A 20,108-nucleotide genomic window follows, 5' to 3' on the forward strand; every position below is an offset into this window, starting at 1 on the left:
AGATTGGGTGCAATATTCCTATCTGAGTGACATCTGAGCTGAGACCTGAACTACAAGGAGCACGCCCCACCCTCATTGAGATCTAGAAGAGTATTAAAAACAGTTAACAGCTAGTACCAAGACCCTAAAGAAAGGACAGTAGTCACCCTTATCTGAGGAGGATAAGTTCTGATAAAAGTGAACTGGCATCTTAAGATGACTAACCAACCATAGAGCTGGGAGGGCTATGGGTGGAGCTGGGCCCCTTGTTAACTCTCTAGTCCTGACTTCCTGTTAAAACTGTGGTAACTTCTGGGGGAGGGATTCATATATACAGAGGTCCTCTTGGGAAGGGGGCTCTCTTTTTTTGCACGTGTGCAGCCAGTAAGCGCTCCAGCCAGAGGTGTGCTTTCCCACACTGCTGTGCTGGTTTTGTTTCTTTTTCTTTTCTTGAATAAACTGCTTTTTGGTGGATTGTCTGAAGAGTTATTTTGGCCAGTTGACAAGACCCCCAGTGGATGCCTGAAACCATAGATAATACCAAACCCTGTACATACTATGTTTTCCTATACATACATACATATGATAAATAATTGATAAATTAGGCACAGTAAGAGATTAACAGTAACAATAAAATAGAACAATTATAACTATACTGTAATAGTTATGCGAACGTGGTCCCTCAAAATGTCTTGTACTATACTCACCCTTCTTGTGATGTGAAATGATACACACACTGCCTACGTAAGATGAAATAGGGTGAATGACACAGGCATTGTGACATAGCTTGAACACAAACTCGATACCCTGACAGTTGATCTAATAACCAAGACACCTACTAAGTGACTAATGGGCAGTTAGCATATACAGCACGGATATGCTGGACAAAGGGATGATCCACATCCCAGGTATGTAACTTAAAACTTATGAATTGCTTATTTCTGTCATTTTTCATTTACTATTTTTGGACTCCAGTTGATAGCAGGTACCTGAACCCAGAAAGGTGAAAACATGGGTAAGCGGGGGACTACTGTGTCCATCTGTGACCTTGAGGAACAAAGGCCAGCAGTCTATAGTAACTGAGGGCGAGTAATACAAGATGAGGCCATGTAGGTGGCAGCCAGATAATGTAATGTGGGCCTTTGTATGTAAGGAATTAGATTTTATTCTAAATACAGGAAGCCGGAAGTGATTTATAAGCAGATCTGTTGAAAAAGCCATAGCTACTCTCCCGGAAATAATTGGAAATGACAAAAGTGGAAGCTTGTGGCAGAACTGGAACTAAAATTCTAGTGTCCTGACTTCAAGGAAGGGCAGAGTATTTATTGATCACACCTTATTCACCAGGCTGTTATAATCGCTGAGGATGAACCGAGTTCCTGCCTTAGTGGGACTCACAGACTAGTAGGCAGGGGTAAGAAACAGCACGTGTGATGGTTCAGAGATCTTAGCTGCAAGGGTTGATAAGGACCCTGGAGACTGCCTAGTCCAAACACCCTAGCCTGAGCGAGCATAATTTGAACTTCACCTAGTGTGGCCATGTGAATGGGCTGCCCTGTTGACTTTGAGCAAAAAAAAAAAAAAATGCCCAGACATTCCTCCTCTTCTCCACCTCCTCCACCTGCACCAGCATCCCCACCCGCATACACGTGTTCTACACCCTCGTCTCCAGGGACAGTCAAGCGAGCTAACAGCTTGCGGCCATGTCACGGTCAGGAACGAAGGAAGCCCTGGCCACCGTACCATTCCCGTTTACGCGCGGAAACCAGCGAGTCCTCTGCAGCGAGGGCGGGGCTCCTGGGGGGCGGAGTCCGCCCTCAGTCGGCTCGTCCCGCGCCTGCGCCCGAGACCAAACCTGCGGCGCGGGGATTGGGTTCACAGGAACCCGGCGCTCCCGACTTCTACTTCCGGGTCAGAGGCATGGCGGTGGCAAATTCAAGCCCTGTCAACCCCGTGGTGTTCTTTGATGTCAGCATCGGCGGCCAGGTGAGGTCCAGGAAGCCACCTAGCTCTGCGCCTAAAGGAAACTGCATGGGGCCAGGCAGGTAGAACTCACCCGTCCAGGGATAGCGGGCTCGGGAAGCCAGAAAGGGAAATGAGACCAGAACCTACCGACCTGTGAGGAGTGGTGAGGGGAGGCGGATGAGGAGTCTTGTCCCTCCTTAGCCCCCATCCTAGCGCTCCGCTTGTGGAAAGTCTGAGCGGAACGAAAGGATAAGCTATAGAGGCAGAGGGGGAGAGATCAAGTGGGGGATGGAGGGGTCAGCCCTTCATGGCCCCTGTTCGGTGAGGCCTTCACCGTCTTGGACTGGGCCTTCTCACCGTCTCCCGCCGGTTGCAGGAAGTTGGTCGCATGAAGATCGAGCTCTTTGCAGACGTTGTGCCTAAGACGGCCGAGAACTTTAGGTAAGGAGATGCTCCAGCTCTGCCGGATTAACCGCCGCAGAGGTTGGGCCCCAGTCTGCGGAATCGTCTTCCTACCTCCGTCCGCCCACTCACTGCCCTTGAGAGGCGGTTCCTCTGGGTATCGCTCTGTCTGAATAATCCCCGTTTTGACCATTGCCATGTGAGTTTATGTTGTCTGTCTGCCTGGGGGTCTGGACGTCTGGCTGGCCTGTTGGTGGGCTTGCTGGCGCCACTGTCTGTGCTGTCCCCTCCGGAGGTGAGGGGCGCTCACTGCTGTGACGTCATGGTGACTGAGCCCTTCTCTCTTTTCCCTTTCAGGCAGTTCTGCACAGGAGAATTCAGGTCAGTCTCAGACGTGGTTGACTACTCTGCGTGTTCCTGAGGGGGTGTCCTGGGGCTGCAGTAAGGGTATTGGGGAACCACTGGCAGGCCTTGAATGATTGCTGGTGACAGTAATAGCAGCTAGTACCCCGAAGGTCTGTCTTCAGTTCATTTGCCATCTTTATCTGCCCTGTCCTGACCATCTTTAGGAGATCCCCTTTGGCCCTTTGGCTGTAGTGTGTGATAAATTGGAAAGGTCTGTGAGTGGTTACCCGTCATCATTCCAAGTCTCTTTCTTTTTGGTTATAGAAAAGATGGGGTTCCGATAGGATACAAAGGGAGCACTTTCCACAGGTAAGGCCCATGGCAAACCATCCTGGGGGCTTTTAGACTGACTTCCTTGGGGGATTAGTCTCTTTAGAGGAAAATAAAGCCACAGGATAATTGTTAGATTTTGAGAAGGAATGTTTTTGTGACCTCAGCAATTGATTTGAAGATTTATTAAAAGCCAAAGTGATAAACATTGTATTTTGAAATCAAAGTTAATCTAAACTACAATGACTAAGTCAGTGTTTTTCCAAAGCACAGAATCTTATCTCAGAATCCTTTGTTTTCTTTTTCAGGGTCATAAAGGATTTCATGATTCAGGGTGGAGATTTTGTTAACGTAAGTACTGTTCCTTTCCTGTAAAAAAAAAAAAAAACTTATAGGATTTTTTTTGTTGTTGTTGTTATTACTGCTGCTGCTATTTTTGCTACAGAGACCCAGTCTTAAGGCTTGAGAACAATAGCCAAGTTTGATGGGGGGAGGGGATGGAGATGGCAATGTCCTTGAGAATTGCTGGCTCCTACTCACTGTACTACTAGAGGATAGACATCAGCACTTTGATTGAGTCACTGACTTCCAAATCTGAGGCTTTTAGGGTCAGAAACTGACTGATCTTTCTCAGCATACCTGTAGATGATCCATGACAGACTCAAATTAATTACTCGTATGAAACTTAGCTAGAAATCAGAAGCAATTTGTTTAAATCCCTTTCCAGTGAGCTAAATGCTTATGCTCCATTTTCCCTTCGATTTCTGGTATCACAGTGCCTGGAAATCTGAGTTTTTAATCAGAAGTTGATTAGTGTGCAAGGAATCAGAGCAAAGAAAGGTAGATTATTCTGGAGGGATGTTTCCTCTATGCACTGGGAGAGCCCAGTGGAATAATCCGTCATTACTAAGCCTGACTTTCTTGTGACTACACTGTATGTGTCCCCCATATTAAGTCTTCTCCTCTTCCCCTGACTTTAGAGGGTGATGAATAAACCACATTTTTTCATTCTTAAGCCTTTTGTCCTTACCCACCCACTTCTGAGCATAGTCTTTCTTATTAGTATCATTTGGGTAACCATGTTGCTGTTTTCTTGGACCTAGGAGACATTCTTCCTCCTTCATGTGTATACTTACTTTATTTAAAGTCTCTTATGAGTTTTTTATGATCGCTCTCTTTCCTATCCAGGTAAGGTTACAAAATGGCAAATTGTAGGCCAAATCAGGCTTTCCAGTATGTTTGGTTTCATCTGTATGATGTTGTAAAACTGGGAAATTTCACCAAAAAATTCTGGAGTTTTGTTTCCTCTCTAAAGAATGGAAAATAAGGGTGCACTAGGCCTGTGTTTCTCATACAGCGACAATTGGTTGAAATCAAGTAACTCCTTTTAGGCAGGTGTGCTCTTGCCATGTCACCATAGTCCCCATCACCTGCTTCCTTTATTTATGTCGCCTGCTCCCATAGCTATTAAATTTGCAACCCTTGCCACTACTGATGGTAGTAGGACTTGGGGTGATCATATACATTTTTGTTAGCTGGTAAGAAGGGCTGAGAAACTATTTGCTGTCTTTCCTTTCTTCCCATTGGCTCCTGTATTGCCATATCGTCTTAGCAGGGACAGGATCAACTTCTTACTGGCCATTGCCAGGCATATCCCATCACTTGCTGATAGCCCCAGGGTTAGATAGTAGTTGGTCAGCCAGAAGGTTGAGTATCAGAGGGAAGCAATTGCTCAGAGCTACCCTTAGAGAAGAAAAAGTAGTATTAGCCCAGGCAGAAGAAGCAAGATTTGAGACCTAAAATTGGATCAAGCATATTTGTTTGTTTTAACAGTGTGTGTGTGTATTTTTTTTTCCTGGCTGCAAAAGGAAATAAATTATTTCTCAAGGAGTTTTGCCTCTCAAGGAATAAACTCTTGGAATTGTGGTTTACAGCTGCCAGTCTTATCTTTGCCTATGTATGTCAAATATGATTTTTAACAGACTTAAGATTATACATATGTTTTAATTTTTTGTACTTAATAATTGTCTACATTTCCCGTCGTCGTCTTCTTCCAAAATATTTTTTTCTAAAACTACTTAATATTGTATTATGAATAGACAGTGAATTTATTTGATCAATCCACTGTTGTTGAAGATTTAAGTTGCTTTTTGTTGTTTTCTCTGAAAATTAACTTTGTCGTTTTCCCTATTCTGGCTTCTGGAGATCAATAGTGTGATTGTAGAGAACGATGTGGTAACTGATCTGTCCCCTAGGTTTACTGGGAAGTTAGAAATGAAGGTGTTTTCTCTTCCTTTTGTATGTAGGTATGAATTTATGTAGATAGATAGACACATATATACAGTTAGAGATAGAATGGCTCACATTTGTATTGTGCTGTATCGACTGCAAAGCCTTTTCTCAGACACCATCTGATTGGATCTTTATGGCAGTGATATAAGGAGTAGGTGATTTTATCCTCACTTGATAATTAAGGAAACTGAGGCTCAGAGATAGGAGTGACTTCCTCAGCTCATAAATGATAAGTCTTGAACTCAAATCTAGATCTTTCCACTATCCAGAGCTTGGTTTTATTAATTTTTAGTCAAATGAAGGTTTGAATTTGTCAATTTTCCTTTTTCCCTAGCTTATGTTAATCCTCTTTCTACCACTTATCCAATATTCTTTTTTTGTACTAACTGGCTGGGGAAGTTTGGTCTTTTGGCACCCTCTCATTATTACTTTAAACCCCAGGGATTCTGTTTAAGGTGCTGCAAATATGCCCTTGGTCAAGTTGCTTTATTACCCTGACTTAAGATTGCTCACCTGAAAAATGGGGACGATGATAATGCTTATTCCACAGGGTTATTGGAAGAGTAAAGAGATAATGCAGATAAAGCTAGTTTAAGCAGAACTGGGGATTTATGATTCATGGAACCCAAAGGAAGAAACAGAACTGGGAACTGGAAAGCCACAGAGAACCAAGGCAGTACTTTCTCTCTGTGACTCTAGTGCTCTCTACACATGTGTGCTGCATTCTCTTTCTGTTCTCTAGCCCACCTTGCAGAAAACAGTCACCTTCAGCTTACAAGTTTACATGATACAAGTTCATTTTCAAAGAAAGCACCTATCCTTCATGATTCCCAGAGAAGGAACTCTAGTTGGCCCGACATGAGTTAAGCACCCTCCCCTGGACCAATCAACTGTGACCAGGAGGGCGGTATCACATTGTACAGACTAGACTTCCAAGAGCTCACCCACCCACCTATATAGTTTGGGGTAGAAGTCAGTTACGTGGGTACTTTTATATGACTGCAGACATGAGAGTCTGTGGGAATGGCAAGGATTATGTATATGATCACTGAACTGTTCCCTACTTTGCCTGGATCTTAACCTATCTTTCTAGAGGCCCAGCTGTGACTTCTTTTCCCCAATCTGTGAGAAGACCAGGCCAGTTTGTGGGCTGCAGGTGCCTTGGATGGGGCTTACTTTGATTGCAGGATAGGGTCAAAGAGGTGTGGCTCCCACAGTGACCAAAGAGTAAGAGTGGACTCTACAGAAACTAGACTTTAGGTGCAACAGCGTTCCATTTCCGGCCCCTGGGAGGCCCAACACTTGCAAGTTGCTAACATTTCCCTTCTCTCTGCTCAGGGAGATGGTACTGGAGTCGCCAGTATTTACCGGGGGCCATTTGCAGATGAAAATTTTAAACTTAGACACTCAGCTCCAGGCCTGCTTTCCATGGTAAGTGAGGTCCAATCAAGGTCTTGGGTTAGATTTATAGCCTGCTGCTTTCTGGGCCCCTCTTGAGGCTCAGTGTTATCTCTCGGGATAGAAGCAAATGCTTTTCTTCTTTTGCTCGGCCAGGACTCACCTGTGCCACACCCACCTTCTTCCTGGTTCTGGTTTGATTTTGTTGAGCTGGACCCACCAGCAGGCTGGGAAACCAGAACTGAACTGTGATGTGTGCTTTCTTCCCTTTGTTTGAGCCAGGGCATGTGGCTGGGCCTTTAGCCTTGCTGCTCAGAAGGAGCCAGTTGTGCTTTCAAGACCCAGTGTTCATGCGCGTGCTCCACACACCAGGACTCGCTCAGTGCCTGTCACTCACACTGCCTGCCGGCTGGTCACCCCCTTCTGCTCACTCACCAGTCCTTGCTCAGCACTCCTACTCGTTTGTCCCAATACCTCCTCCCCCCTTATAACCCCCACTCACACACCTCACGCCTTCCTCTTTCACAGGCCCCTCATCTACCCCACCTCTGCTCACTCTCCCTCATGCCCACTCCGCCTTCACTTCCCCTTATCCACCCCTCTCTCCTCATTTTCCCTTACCCGCCCCACTCTCTTCTCTCACTCTCCAACCCGCTCCCACTCTCCCCCTCATTACCCATTTCCCTCCATCAATGCCCCAACTCTCACTCCCCCGGGCCCAATATTTATATGCACACTCTTCCTCTCGTCTACTCAGCCATTCATCAAGTAAAGAGTTATTGGTCACGCGTAAGGCCTGATCCCTGTCGTAGTGACACTTAACATCTATCGGGGGAGTCATACATGCAAAATGATTAGCATAGTGTAATCCATGCTATCAGTGGATTAAGGTGAGGCCACCTCAGTGTATGTAAAAATACTGAGGGCCCCAAGGAAGGAGAATAATTGCTGCTAGGGGTTGGGCAAGGCTGCTTCACAGAGGAGGGGACGTTTGAGTTGTAGAAAGAGTTCTGTACCGGATGGCATTTCCGGTTGAACATACAGCCTAAGCATGGTCACAGAGATATGTGACCGTGATGGCATAGTCAAGGGACAGAGAGTAAGGAAGATGATGAGAACATAGAATGGGAACGGTGGAGGGAATGGTCAGTAGAGACGACTGGAGAGGTAGGCGGGTCTGGCTCCTGAAGGGCTTTAAATGGCAGAATAAGGATGAGGGGTATGGACTCTTTCAGAGGTTTTAGAAAGCCACACACTGTTTTGAGGAGGGTTAATCAACTTTGTGTTTTAGCACGAAGATCCTGGCTACAGTATGAGTGGCAGATGGAAAAGGAGAGGTTAGGGCAGAGGGCCTAGTTAGGAGAATGCCATAGTAATTGAGCGAGACTAGCACAGCAAACAGTGTAGGATCTAGTTGCTTGCAAGCCCCTTTTAGGAAATCCAGGCTGGGCAGGTGCAGGTAAAGGGTGCGAAAGCGGCTTAGGTGGACTTGGATCTTCGCCAGGAGGATTAGCACCCCTTGAAGTGCATGCCACTAGGTTAGCATCTTTAAACATCTACGGACGAGTCAGAAGAATGGAAGCATCCTTGGTCTCTGCTCCCTTCAGGCCAGCACTGGTTGAGTTGAGCTGTCACATGTGGTAGCATAATTGTTTTTGTTTATATCCTTCACTAAATCATGAGTTCCTCAATGGCAGGAACTGGGTCTCATTGAACCGTAAGCCTTGTACCTGATACAGAAAGGTGCTGAGCGGTTATTGATGAATAACTGCAAGATAATCAGAATAATGGCTAACATTGATTCAGCACTTACTCAACAAGCACCTTATATGCATTAATTTATTTTAATCCTCAACATCTTTAAGACAGATCAGATACAAATGAGGAAACTGAGGCACAGGTTATGTGACTAAACTAAGGTCACTCAGTCACATAAATATTCACATAATTATACAGACATTGTTGTAAGACAGTGCTGCTGAAACTTAATTTTGGTTTGCTGATATACAAAAATCTGAATTTAGCATATTAAGGGCAGTTTAGGGATATCAATATATAATGTATAAAAGTACACTTCATATGAAAGTCAAATGTCTCTACAAAGCATCACTCTGCATTGTCATTATAGCCTTATATTGTCATTCTTTTATAATGTGTTATTAAATATAATAATGTGAAAACAATTTCAAGGGAGGGAAAGAAAAGGGATATGGCTAAATACTTTTTCCTGTAGAATTCAATAATAAAGGATTTGGGATATACCAGTAAAAAGCAAACATCATTGATTAAATACAGTCTTTTCTTCTAACATAGCACTAGCAACTTTTTGCACCATCTTAAATTTTTTTTTTTCTTTCTAGCTGAGCCATTCAGCAGCTGCTCAGCTTGAGCCAGGACTCGAACCGCTGTTGCTCAGAGCTCGCACTCTTGAGCAAACTCCTAACCAACTGAGCCACTCAGTCGGCCCTTAAATTTTAATTACCGTTGTTATAATATAGTACAAAGCCATTTATTTTTATTTTTTTTAAGATTTTATTGGGGAATTGGGGGAGGGGAACAGTGTTGAGGAATTGGGGAAGGGGACCAGCCAAGTTGTTGTTCTTCAGTCTTAGTTGTGGAGGGCGTCAGTCGCCATCTGGCTTCCCGTCGGCAGCTTGTGGCCTCTAAGCTCAAGGTACTGTGTTCAATCTTAGTTGCATGTCAGTGTAGCCACCATCCCATGAAGGAGTTGAACCCAGCAACCTTGTTGTTAAGAGCGCACGCTCTAGCCACTGAGCCATTCGGGTGGCAGCTCAGCTCACGGTGCCAAGTTCAGTCTTAGTTGCGGGTGGGCATAACCCACCATCGAACAGGCAATCTTGTTACACCATCTGAGCCATCTGGCCACCTGTTGGCAGCTCAGCGACAGCTCAGCTCGGGCACAGCGTATCTGGCCCATGTGGTAATTGAATCAGCAATCCTGTTGCTCAGAGCTTGCGCTCTTAAGCCAATTCTTAACCAACTGAGCCACTCGGCCGGCCCTACAAAGCCATTTAGACAAAACAGCTTATGGCAGGCATAGTCATCAGACCTTTTCTCACCTAGTAGCTAATTTGTAACTATAATTCAGTTATAAGTAGTATAGGACTAAATACAGCAAAATCGAGGCCCATAAACAATTGTTTGCATTATAAAAATTCACATTGTAGGAGAAATGTACATTTACTCAAGGATCTAGTTGCTTGAGGGCAGAGATTATGTGTCCTGTTCATCTCTGATCCTTGGGTCCTAGCTCAGTCCCTGGCTCATGATAAATGAGGTTTGCTGAAAGAATGATGGGGAATCAGAGCTACAGGCTGTTTTGGGAATCTTGCCCCTTCAACTAGCATCGCCAGAAAATCTCACTGAACGTCTATTTGGTTTCCATCAGGCAAACAGTGGTCCCAGTACAAATGGCTGCCAGTTCTTCATCACCTGCTCTAAGTGTGACTGGCTGGATGGAAAGCACGTAGTGTTTGGTGAGTCCAACTCCTGACCCATGGTCCAGGCCCCAGTCATCAGACTGGGACTTCTGAAGGAGTCAGCCCCCGCACTCTCATACCCAAACTGCCGGACTGGTTGAACTGCTCTGGGTAGCAGCAGGGAAGGTGCATGTGGTGGAAGGTGGGCACTAGATGTGGAAGAACAAAGGGGCCATCTGATAAAGTGTGTAACCATTTGGGTGATACATATGTCTGGGAATAAAACCCAGATGGGAGCACTTAAGAAATACCAACAGAGGCAGCATGGTACAGTGGGGCAGACCTAGATTTTACCTCTAACACTGCTGCTTACTACATGTGACCTTGGGCAAGTCATTTCACCTCCATTGAATCTCCATTTCCTGAAGTTGGTATGAGGATCAAATGAGATAATGGTGAGAATGGGCATTGGAATCTGGAAAATGCTTTGCAAATGAGAATAGTAAAGTCCAGCTCCACTCTTTCTACAGGAAAAATCATTGATGGACTTCTAGTGATGAGAAAGATTGAGGTGAGTCCTGCTTTGATTTCTTTGTTCTCAGCCATTCTGGTCTGGTGCTTACTACCTGAGTAGTGTCGAGACTTTAGAGAACCCTGAGCAGGCTCCTGTTTGTTAGGCCCTGCCTTCACTGCCTCTGTTACATGGACTTCCTAAAGAAAATGGAGGAGAGCCCACGTGCCTCCCAGGTTTTCTTGGCCCATAGTTAGCCTCTCTAGTGCACACTGAGTTTTGGGCTCTGGTGGCCCCTTCACCTACTTGATAAAATCTTATCAGCTTGCATTCAAGATCCTTCAGGACCTGGTCCCTGCCTCCTCTCCACGGCCCCTTCTGCCACTGCCTCCTCCATGTTCCAGTCATATCAGGCTACGAGCTTCTCTCAAGGTGCCATACATGCCACTGCCTCTTGCTTCTTGCTCCTGAGTCTTCACTTACGCTGGAATGCTCTTCTCCTCTTGGTGGATCCCATTCATTCCTTCTAAGCCCAGCTCAAATAATCACCTGTTCTGTGAACCCTTCCTGACCTCTTCAAGCAAAGTTTATGTACTTGCTTCCTCTGCCCTGTATACACTTTCCTATAACATATTACATTGTTACATATCGTACCTTTGATATTTTTTAAATGTACAATTTATTTTTGATCTGTATTATATGCTTTCCCTGTCTGCTAGGACATGGACTGTTGTCATATCAGTCTCTGAAGCTTCAGTCCTTAGCACAGGGACTGGCAGGCATCAGTAAATGTTTGCTGAGTGTGTGTCTGAGTGGATGACTCTGCACTATGCTTTTTTTCCTAGAATGTTCCCACAGGCCCCAACAATAAGCCCAAGCTACCTGTGGTAATCTCACAGTGTGGAGAGATGTAGTCTTTAGCAAGACTGAATACGGTAAGTGTGTCTTTCTCTTCCTGGTTAAGAGTCACCCCAGAAAAGTCAGCATGGTCTAGTGGAAAGAACCTTAGACTTGAAGACATGGGACTGAGCTCATTTCCTCTCTGTGTGACCTGGCAGAAGTCACTTCCCTTCTCGGGGCCTGCTTCCTCATCTGTCCTACAGAGATAATGCGTATCTCCTAGGGTCAGTGTAACGATCCAAGAGAAAGGGTTATTTGGGCACTTTGCTTTTCTACCACTTTGTAGTTTACAGAGTACCAACCTGGAAACCATCGGGCACTTTCTGACAGCTTCCACAGGTAGAGTTCCATTCAGTCATCCCACTAGAAAGACCTGGCTCCAGCTCTGGGTGACTCCCTGCTGGAATCAGCCTGGGCAGCCAGGAGACACACCTTTCATGCTTCTCATCAGAACTGATGGTGCATTCCAGGCCCTGACTTGGTGTTTGCCAGCCTCATAGGTGAACACGACACATTTCCCAGCCTCACATCTTTGCTACTGCTTGCTCTGTGCTAGGCATGCTGGGGGCGGGAGTGGGGGGGGGAGGGCGGCGGCAAAGAATTGAAAGATGCCTCTATCTTTCAGGAGCTTATGGGGAATAAGACACATTGTCAGAGGTGATCACTAGTAATATGAGTGACATTGCTAAGTGTCATAAGAATTCAAGGGAGAAATTGATCACCTCCAGCTAGAATGCTGGTGTCTCTCTCTCTCTCTCTCTCTCTCTCTCTCTCTCTCTCTCCCTTCCTCCCCCCCTCATTCTTTCTTGCTTTCAAACCTGCAGAAAGTTGTAAGAATAGTACATTGAATACCCATGTACCTTTCACCTAGATTCACCAATGATTAACATTCTTGTTTTATCATTTTGCTTTGACATTTATTTTTTTCTTTCCTTCTCCCAGCTCCTCATATTCCCATTCAGTCTCCTCCTGTCTACTGCTTTCCTTCCTACCTTCCTTCTTTCCTTTCTTACTTTCCCTTCTTTCTCTTCATTTCTTTCCCTTTTGAAAGTTGAAGACTTCTTTACGCTTTACCCATAAGTACTTCAGCAAGCAATTCCTATAAACAAGAATATCCTCATACCCACAAGAATATCTAATATACATGTTCAAACTCTCCAGTTGTCCACAAAATAACTGTTATAGCTCTTTAAAAAAAAGATCCAATCAAGGTCCACATATTTCATTCAGCTAGTTATTTTTAATTATGAAAGTAACATAATATAATCTCGTAAAAATTTTCACACAACAGTGAAAGTTCCCCCTTTGACAACACCCCAGTCCCAGTCTCACTGTTCCCCTCAGAGGTAACTTCTTTATCAGTTTGATGTATCGCCATCAGGGCCTTTTCTTTGCCTATCTGATTTTGGGAGGTTTTGTTTTTCCTAAGTGGCATCATAGTACATTGTTCATCATTGTTTTTCTATTTGGTATTATGTCTTGAAGACTTTTCCTCCTCCATTCAAGTAAAACTACTTCGCATTTAAAAAAAACAAAGCAAAACAAAACTGACATAACATTCTATGTTTGTAGCATATAGTTTATTTTACATTTTTCTGATTTGAATAGTTACACATTCTTCGTCCTAGGTTTTTAGTTTACATGCTGTGACTATTTTCTCCAGAATATATATTTTTAAAAATTGACAGTGTGTTGCTTATCTGAGCTTCGGTTATATCCTTTGTTAAACAGAAGTTCTACATTTTGATGAGGTCAAAATGATCAGTCTTTCCCTTATGGCTTTGAGTTTTGTCTTGTTTAAGAAGGTCATTACTGGGCCGGCTGAGTGGCTCAGTTGGTTAAGAGCTCGCTCAAGAGTTTGAGCTCTGAGCAACAGCGGTTCGAGTCAGCCCGAGCTGAGCAGCCGCTGAGCTACCAACAGGTGGCAGGATGGCTCAGCTTAAAAAAAAAAAGAAGGTCATTACTACTTCATATCCTGATGTCATCTAGATTTTTTTTTCCCTAGTATTTCTTTAGTTTTATTTGTATACTTAGAAAATTCTCTAGACTTTGTTTTTCTGTATTCAGCCTTTTTTTCCCCAAATGGAGATCTAGTTAAATACCAGACCATTTTTAATGACTGTATGTATAGTCCTGTATCTGTGATTTACTTTGTGTTCACAGCATCTGGCACTTAAAGGCATTCAGTAAAAATGTATTACATGAGTTAACAGAGAGGGAGAATGCCAGGCATTTTAGGCAGGGGACTGCTGTGAGCAAATGCTGAGGCAGGAATGCACAAGTGCGTGCTGGAAGCTGCACATGGACCGCTCTCCTACCCAGCCAGATGGTCCCTTCTCAGGCCCAGTTTCATCCCCTGAGCATTCCTTTCTGCCAGCATTGGGGGCCCCTGGGGCTCAACCTGCATTCCCCCTCATTTCTTTGTTGTAACCAAAGTTGAGTTTTAGGTCCTTTTCCTTCTAAAGATTGACCATTGATCACTACCAGAGGACAGAAGATAACAAAAAGAATCAAGTTTAGAAATTCTGTATGTTTAGGGTTTCTTTTCTATATTTTTCTGAGTCACTTATAGAAAGTGACTGGAAATCCTTATTGGGGGTGTTGATTCCTGAGGTTGATGATAATCTCCCCTGCCATCCTCATCCACTATCAGCAAAGACTACATAAACCTTTGCCCACATGAAAGCCCCTCTTCTCAGCACTTGAAATATAGTTGATATGACTGAGGGACTGAATTTTTAATTTTATTTAACTTTAAAGAGCCACGTGTGGTATCCCCAGTTCAGCCTCCTAACCCTGACTTGCTCAGAATTGAATCTTTCATAGCTAATACTTTAATAGCTAATAAAAGTAGTTATTTATTGAATACTTTTTGTGCTCAAATATTAAGCTAAGAATTTTGCATGAATTATCTCATTTAACTTTACCAAAAATCCCTATCATAGGTTTTAAGGTGTTAGGGAATCTAGGTGTCAGTCTGACCTAAAAGGATTCCACAGATGGGTGCCCCACTTCGGGTTTCTGAGTCATGTGATATGAGAGAAAGTAAGGAAAAGCGGAGATTAATTCCCCAGGGAACAGGGTATCATCCTATCATTCTTCCCAGCTGTGAAATTACAAGCACCTCTAATTCCTATAGGAGTGTTTCAGATCCCTCAGGTTGTTAGGGGCAGAATAATGGTTCACAGCCATATAATGATGTTTTCAAACCCTATTGGGCAGTATTTCTCAAAATATAATGCACATATGAATCACCAGGAGATCTTGTTAAAATGCTGGTTTTGATTCAGTGGATCTGGATGGCGCCAGAGATTTTGCATTTCTAACCAGCTCTCAGATAATGCTAATGCTGACTTTGAGTGGTGAGGCTACATGGGAATAACAGTGCCTGCCTTTTAATTGAGAACACACCATATTGCTATCAGAAAAGACCCAGGAGGAGATCATCTCTGGGTGGCATTGCTCCAGCAGGAATCTACTGCATTCAAATCAAGATATCACCTACTCATGCACTTGAGGCCTTGTGCCCAGGTGCTGGAAATATAAGAAGATAGGAGGGAGATAGAAGACAGGTGAGGTCACTTGATCAACTCTACCTCCCTATGAAGCACTTCCTTCCAGAAATTGGTGTTTTGCCTTAGGTCCTGACTTTGATTTTGGTGAAAATGAAGTTTTCTGTACAACTCTAGATGTAGAAACTTTGGTTTTGTTCTCTGAGCTATTTATGATAAATTTGGTTAGGTATATGTAAATGAACCTTGGCCCTCAGGATTCTCCTGCCATAGTCTGAACTGAGTTCTTTGCACTTAGACTCTCACGGTGGCTGGTGGAACCTCCGTGTTGAAAGCCTGAGAGTCTCTTGGAAAAGGAAGTGGCTGTGAGCTCAGGCAGCCCTGCTAGTCCAAACTGCTGTTCACCTCCCCGTGGTTCCCAAACCTGGTATTTGTGGCAAGCTGTAGAGAACTTCTTTAGTTCATTGTTTCCCAAATTCCCCTAAAGAGAAGAATTACTTGGGGGCATTTGTGAAACCCACTAATTCCCAGATCTCTCCCCTGGAGAGTTTGATTGAGCTAGTTTGAGGTGGGATGCTATGTTTGTAACAAGCATCTCAGATGCTCCTTATCAGAAAATGTGGGTTATGCTGCTTTCGGTGGTGCTGGCATGAATATCTTTTATTTTAACATTTGCATCTTAGGAAAAATATATAATTAGCACAACATAATCTTACAGTTATTACAGCTTTTATAGTGAGGCATTATTGAAGTTCAAATAGTGATGAGGTTCAAAATCAATTGTACCTGTGGATGGTGGACATGGTAACAGCTGTGAAGGTGCTAGTCAAATGACTGAGGTTTAGGAAATAGTACCCCCCATTCTGGGGGATAATGTAGATGTGATACATTCCTGTAAAGGAAGGTTACGAAAGACATGCTGGTGGCACGTGGGCTGCTCCTTCATTCATTCCACAACTCAGCACTAATTAATTAAGATAGGTCCCATGATGGGTGATCACTTCCTAAGGTATAGAAATGTCTAATCACTATGCTGTACACCTGAAACTAACATAATATTGTATGTCAACAATAATTTAAAAATAAACTTTAAAAAAAGGTCCCATGCTGCATATGAGGCTATAAATTTGAACAGCCCAGTTCCTGCCTTCAAGGAACTCACAGCCTCTTGGGAAACTGACAGTTATAGTACAGTAAAGCACTAGACTGGAGATTTTAGGACAAAGTAAGGAAAGCATGAATGCCTGTGTCTGCCTGGAATGGTTTGGGAAGGCTGCTGAAAAGATGATGCTTCAGCTGAGTACACAAAAGAATAGAACCTGTCAGGTGCGTAAAACTGGGGAGAGCATTCCAGGCAGAGGGAACAGCATGAACAAAGCATAAAAGCAGGAGACAGCAGGAAGTATAGGAGAAACTGCAAGTAATTCAATATGGCCAAAGCATGAAGATACAAAAAGCAAACAGAGGTGAGGCTGGTGGAGGCCAGGCCCGTTGTGAGAACCAGTACAGGCTGAGGAGTTCATGTGTTATCCTGAGGGTGGGGATGCGCCTCAGACAGTATGTACATTTTTATTTTCTCCATGGGGTGAGAGTCCATTGTGCTCCTGAAATCTTCAAAAGAGGGCCTGACCCTCCAAAAAGAAACAAGCCGGTAGGAGCCACTGAAGGACTTTGAGCAGAACACTGTGCTTGAATTTTCTTGCCTGGAAGTTGATTCTGGCAGCAATGTGGAAGACGGGTGGAGGCCCAGGAGGTGTAGACTGCAGCAGTCCAGGCAAGAGAAAGGAGCTCCACATGAAAATATGGGCCTTGAGAGCACTAGAGATTTGGCAGTAAATATTTGCATGCCTGCTGGGTGTGTGACACTGTTTGTTCCCTGCCCTGAAAATCAGAAGCCCTGCCAGCCAAAAAGGGAGGGGAGCGGAGAGAATGTCTGGCTCCATTCCAGTAAACGTCAGTACAGTCACACACTACTGAACAATAGGGTTGCGTTATAAGAAATGTGTTATTAGGTGATTCTGAAATTGTGCAAACATCATAGAGTGCACTCACACACACCTAGATGGTACAGCCTACTACTACACACCTCGGCTGTATGGTACAGCCTATTGCTCTTAGGCTACAAACCTGTACAGCGTGTTACTGCACTGAACACTGTAGGCAGTGGTAACACAGTGATAAGTAAGTGTGTATCTTAACATAGAAAAAGTACAGTAAAAATAACAGTGTAAAAGATTTTAAATGGTACATCTGTATAGGGCCCTCACCATGAATGGAGCATCTGGACTGGAAGTTGCTCTGGGTGAGTCCGTGAGCTACTGAAAGCCAAGGACATTACTGTCCACTGCCGTAGACTTTATAAACACTGTACACTTAGTAAATTTATAAAAAGAAGACAAGATTAAATCAAGTACAAGAGAAAATGATGCAATCAGGAGGCGTGGTAAGCACAGAATGTGCTGGGGCAACACAGCAGACGGTTTTATGGCAGATTTTTCTAAGTGGAAAGAGTACACTCTAAAATAATAAAAAGTATAGTATAGTAAATACACCAGTATCACAGTCACTTATTATTATGAATGTACATAATTGTATTGCTGTACTTTTATACGACTGGCAGTGCAGTATGTTTGTTTACACCAGTGTCACCACAAACACGTGAGTGATGCATTACACTATGACATTACAATGACCATGTCACTAGGCGATGGGAATTCCTCAGCTCCATTATCATCTCATGGGACCACATCCCATATGCGGTCCGTTGTTGACAGAAACGTTATGTGGCGCATGACTGTGCAAAGGCACAGCTCCGTCATAACCAGGTCTTATACACACTGAGGTACATCTTATCCATGGAGTACTCTATCGCCTTAAAAAGAAAGGGGTAGATCTGTATGTGTTGGCAAGATTTCTAAGGTAAATTACGTGACAAAGTCAAGATGTGCATTATATAAGCATGATATTAATTATTTTGAATAACTCAAGAAATTTCTGTGGTGATATATAGCCGAGTATTAATAATGGTTTCTTTTCTGTTTATATTGTCCCTGCATATGCTTGAATTTTCTACATCGAGCATGTATCTTGTAACAGAAATACATACAGAATATATGCAGTTTTAACAAATCCTGGTCCCTCCCAGCCCCTCCCAGGAGCATGTGGCTACCATCAGTTTGAAGATTCCCTACTCCCTCTATCTCCTCCTTCCTGGCCTAGGCAGAGTCAGTGGTCCTCTCCTGAATGTTCCTAGTACTCGATTCATCCCTCTGTTAACAATGTTTAACACAGTGGATCGCGAATGTGTTGGTCTGAGAACTTGAGGCAGGGTCTGTGATGACTAACACGTTCCTGGTCTCTGGTAGCGCTTCGATCCTGGAACACCATGCAACTAATAAAGTGCTTTTATACATTTTTGTACATCCTGCTTTAGGGCCCAGAGTTCAACTTCTGTTTGAGTCTGCAGTATGACACCAGAACTCCCTGTCCTATGGAGGAGGAGGGGTGTGGCCACGTTTGGGGGGAGGGGAACAGTAGTGTCTGAGTGTACTCACCCCTGTTCTTTTAGTGCAGCTAATTCCAAGGCTATAAACACAGGGTGTGGAATCTCCTTTCTCTATAAACCTAGGACCAAAACCTGCAAGGAAGAATTGCTCTTTGTTCCAGAGCTCCACGGAGGGCCACAAGGTCTGGCAAAAAAAAGACATAGGCTTTGGAGTCAGTACACCAGAAACCCCCATCACTGTCAGGCCATTAAGCCCCTTGGGACCCTAGTTTCCTCCTTTGCTTAATTGTATAATGTATACTGCACAGAATTGTAAAGAGTAAAGGAGATAGTATGCTTGACCAGAAATGTTAGTTTCTTTCTTCTTGGTTCTTCTGTAATATACTTTTCAACTTTGCTCCAGAGAACCAAAGTGTGGCCTATGGCAAGAATCAGACTGGTTTTACTCTTGGTTAAAGAGGATCAGGAGTGTAGAGGAAGTGGGAACATTGTCTCTCATGGCATGTCTCCTTCCTGTTCCTCTGAGCCGCTTGTCTCTTCCATCCCTCACAGACCTCCACATCTCTGCCATTGTAGGCCTTCCCTTGCTCGGGGTGATGCTCTTGAGTAAGATAATCTGGACTGGCTCCTGTGTTTGCTTCCCTTCCAGCTGTTGCCCTGTTTGATCAAGAGACCTTGGAAGTATCACAGATTCAGAACCCAAGATTTTCCATGTTTTTCAACTGTAAATAAAGTTTTGTGGTTTTTTTGTATGTGTGTTGTTTTTAAATGGTTGTAATGATAGCCCCATCTCCTCATGCCTTAGCTCCAGGTGCAAGGCCAGCGTGGACCAGAGCCAAGCCTTTCTATGTATAGTGGATGCCTCAGATTTGCAAGCAGTTGAAGCAGTACCCTCTTAGGTTCAAGTTGATTGAGCAAAAAGGCAAAGCCCCAAGGCCTTAGAGAATGATGTATTACAAGGATGTTCCCAGTAGGTTCCATTTAGTTAGTTCTGAAGCCTGTAGGAAAAGGGTTACTAACGGGATATTTTGGGATGGGAGACCATTTGGTAGAATGTATCTTGATCATGACAAAGTAGGAATAATGTAGTCTAAAATCTTGGTCTGAATCTGGGGTCATATTTTTAAAATAGTTGAGGTCTTGAGAAGTTCAGTGTCCCATTCAGAGCCCCAGTTTCCTCATCTATAAAATGTGGGTAATAATAATACCTATCTACTATACAGTACTGTTGAAACGGTCAAATAAGGAAATGGATATGAAGGTAACTTGTAAACAGTAACATTCCTTGGAAAATGTTTTGAAAGGAATAACCCAACATAAAAAGATCCCTTGAGTATAACGTCTGAGAGGTATAGAGAGTTCCCTGGGGTTCCTTTCATGAGACAATTTCTGTGTTCTCCCATTTCACCTTCTCCTGATGGACAGTTGACTCATAACTACTGGCAGCAGGCTACTGCAGCAGCAGAGCAGAGAGCTGACTTCCTATGACAACAGAACCTGGTTAAAAGTGCCATTTCAGTGTATTGGTG

At 43.8% G+C, this 20,108-nt stretch overlaps 1 protein-coding gene across 4 annotated transcripts; it reads left to right on the plus strand.

Annotated features, from left to right (window-relative positions):
• The first annotated feature begins 1,834 nt into the window (after positions 1–1,834).
• On the plus strand, positions 1,835–19,336 carry PPIH (peptidylprolyl isomerase H). 4 transcript variants are annotated; one of them, XM_019643900.1, is made up of 10 exons: positions 1,835–1,965; positions 2,321–2,385; positions 2,704–2,727; positions 3,016–3,060; positions 3,330–3,372; positions 6,652–6,744; positions 10,121–10,208; positions 10,682–10,722; positions 11,508–11,597; positions 19,156–19,336. In XM_019643900.1, exons 1-9 carry the CDS (start codon positions 1,900–1,902, stop codon positions 11,574–11,576), a joined length of 534 nt encoding a protein of 177 aa, XP_019499445.1. In that variant the 5' UTR covers positions 1,835–1,899; the 3' UTR covers positions 11,577–11,597; positions 19,156–19,336. The 4 variants fall into 4 exon arrangements, with proteins under 4 accessions (XP_019499445.1, XP_019499446.1, XP_019499447.1 ...); XM_019643901.1 differs by having other exon boundaries at positions 19,229–19,331; XM_019643899.1 differs by having other exon boundaries at positions 1,836–1,965; positions 19,132–19,331.
• Positions 19,337–20,108: the final 772 nt, after the last annotated feature.

Source organism: Hipposideros armiger, unplaced genomic scaffold (genome assembly GCF_001890085.2).
Source record: "Hipposideros armiger isolate ML-2016 unplaced genomic scaffold, ASM189008v1 scaffold_82, whole genome shotgun sequence".
Classification (NCBI taxonomy): domain Eukaryota; kingdom Metazoa; phylum Chordata; class Mammalia; order Chiroptera; family Hipposideridae; genus Hipposideros; species Hipposideros armiger.

Coding starts and splice junctions, on each gene's coding strand:
- PPIH (XM_019643900.1), top strand. CDS start 1,900: ATGGCGGTGGCAAATTCAAGCCCTGTCAACCCCGTGGTGTTCTTTGAT. Junction 6,745..10,120: donor CTCCAGGCCTGCTTTCCATG/GTAAGTGAGGTC, acceptor GGTTTCCATCAG/GCAAACAGTGGTCCCAGTAC. Junction 10,723..11,507: donor TAGTGATGAGAAAGATTGAG/GTGAGTCCTGCT, acceptor TTTTTTTCCTAG/AATGTTCCCACAGGCCCCAA.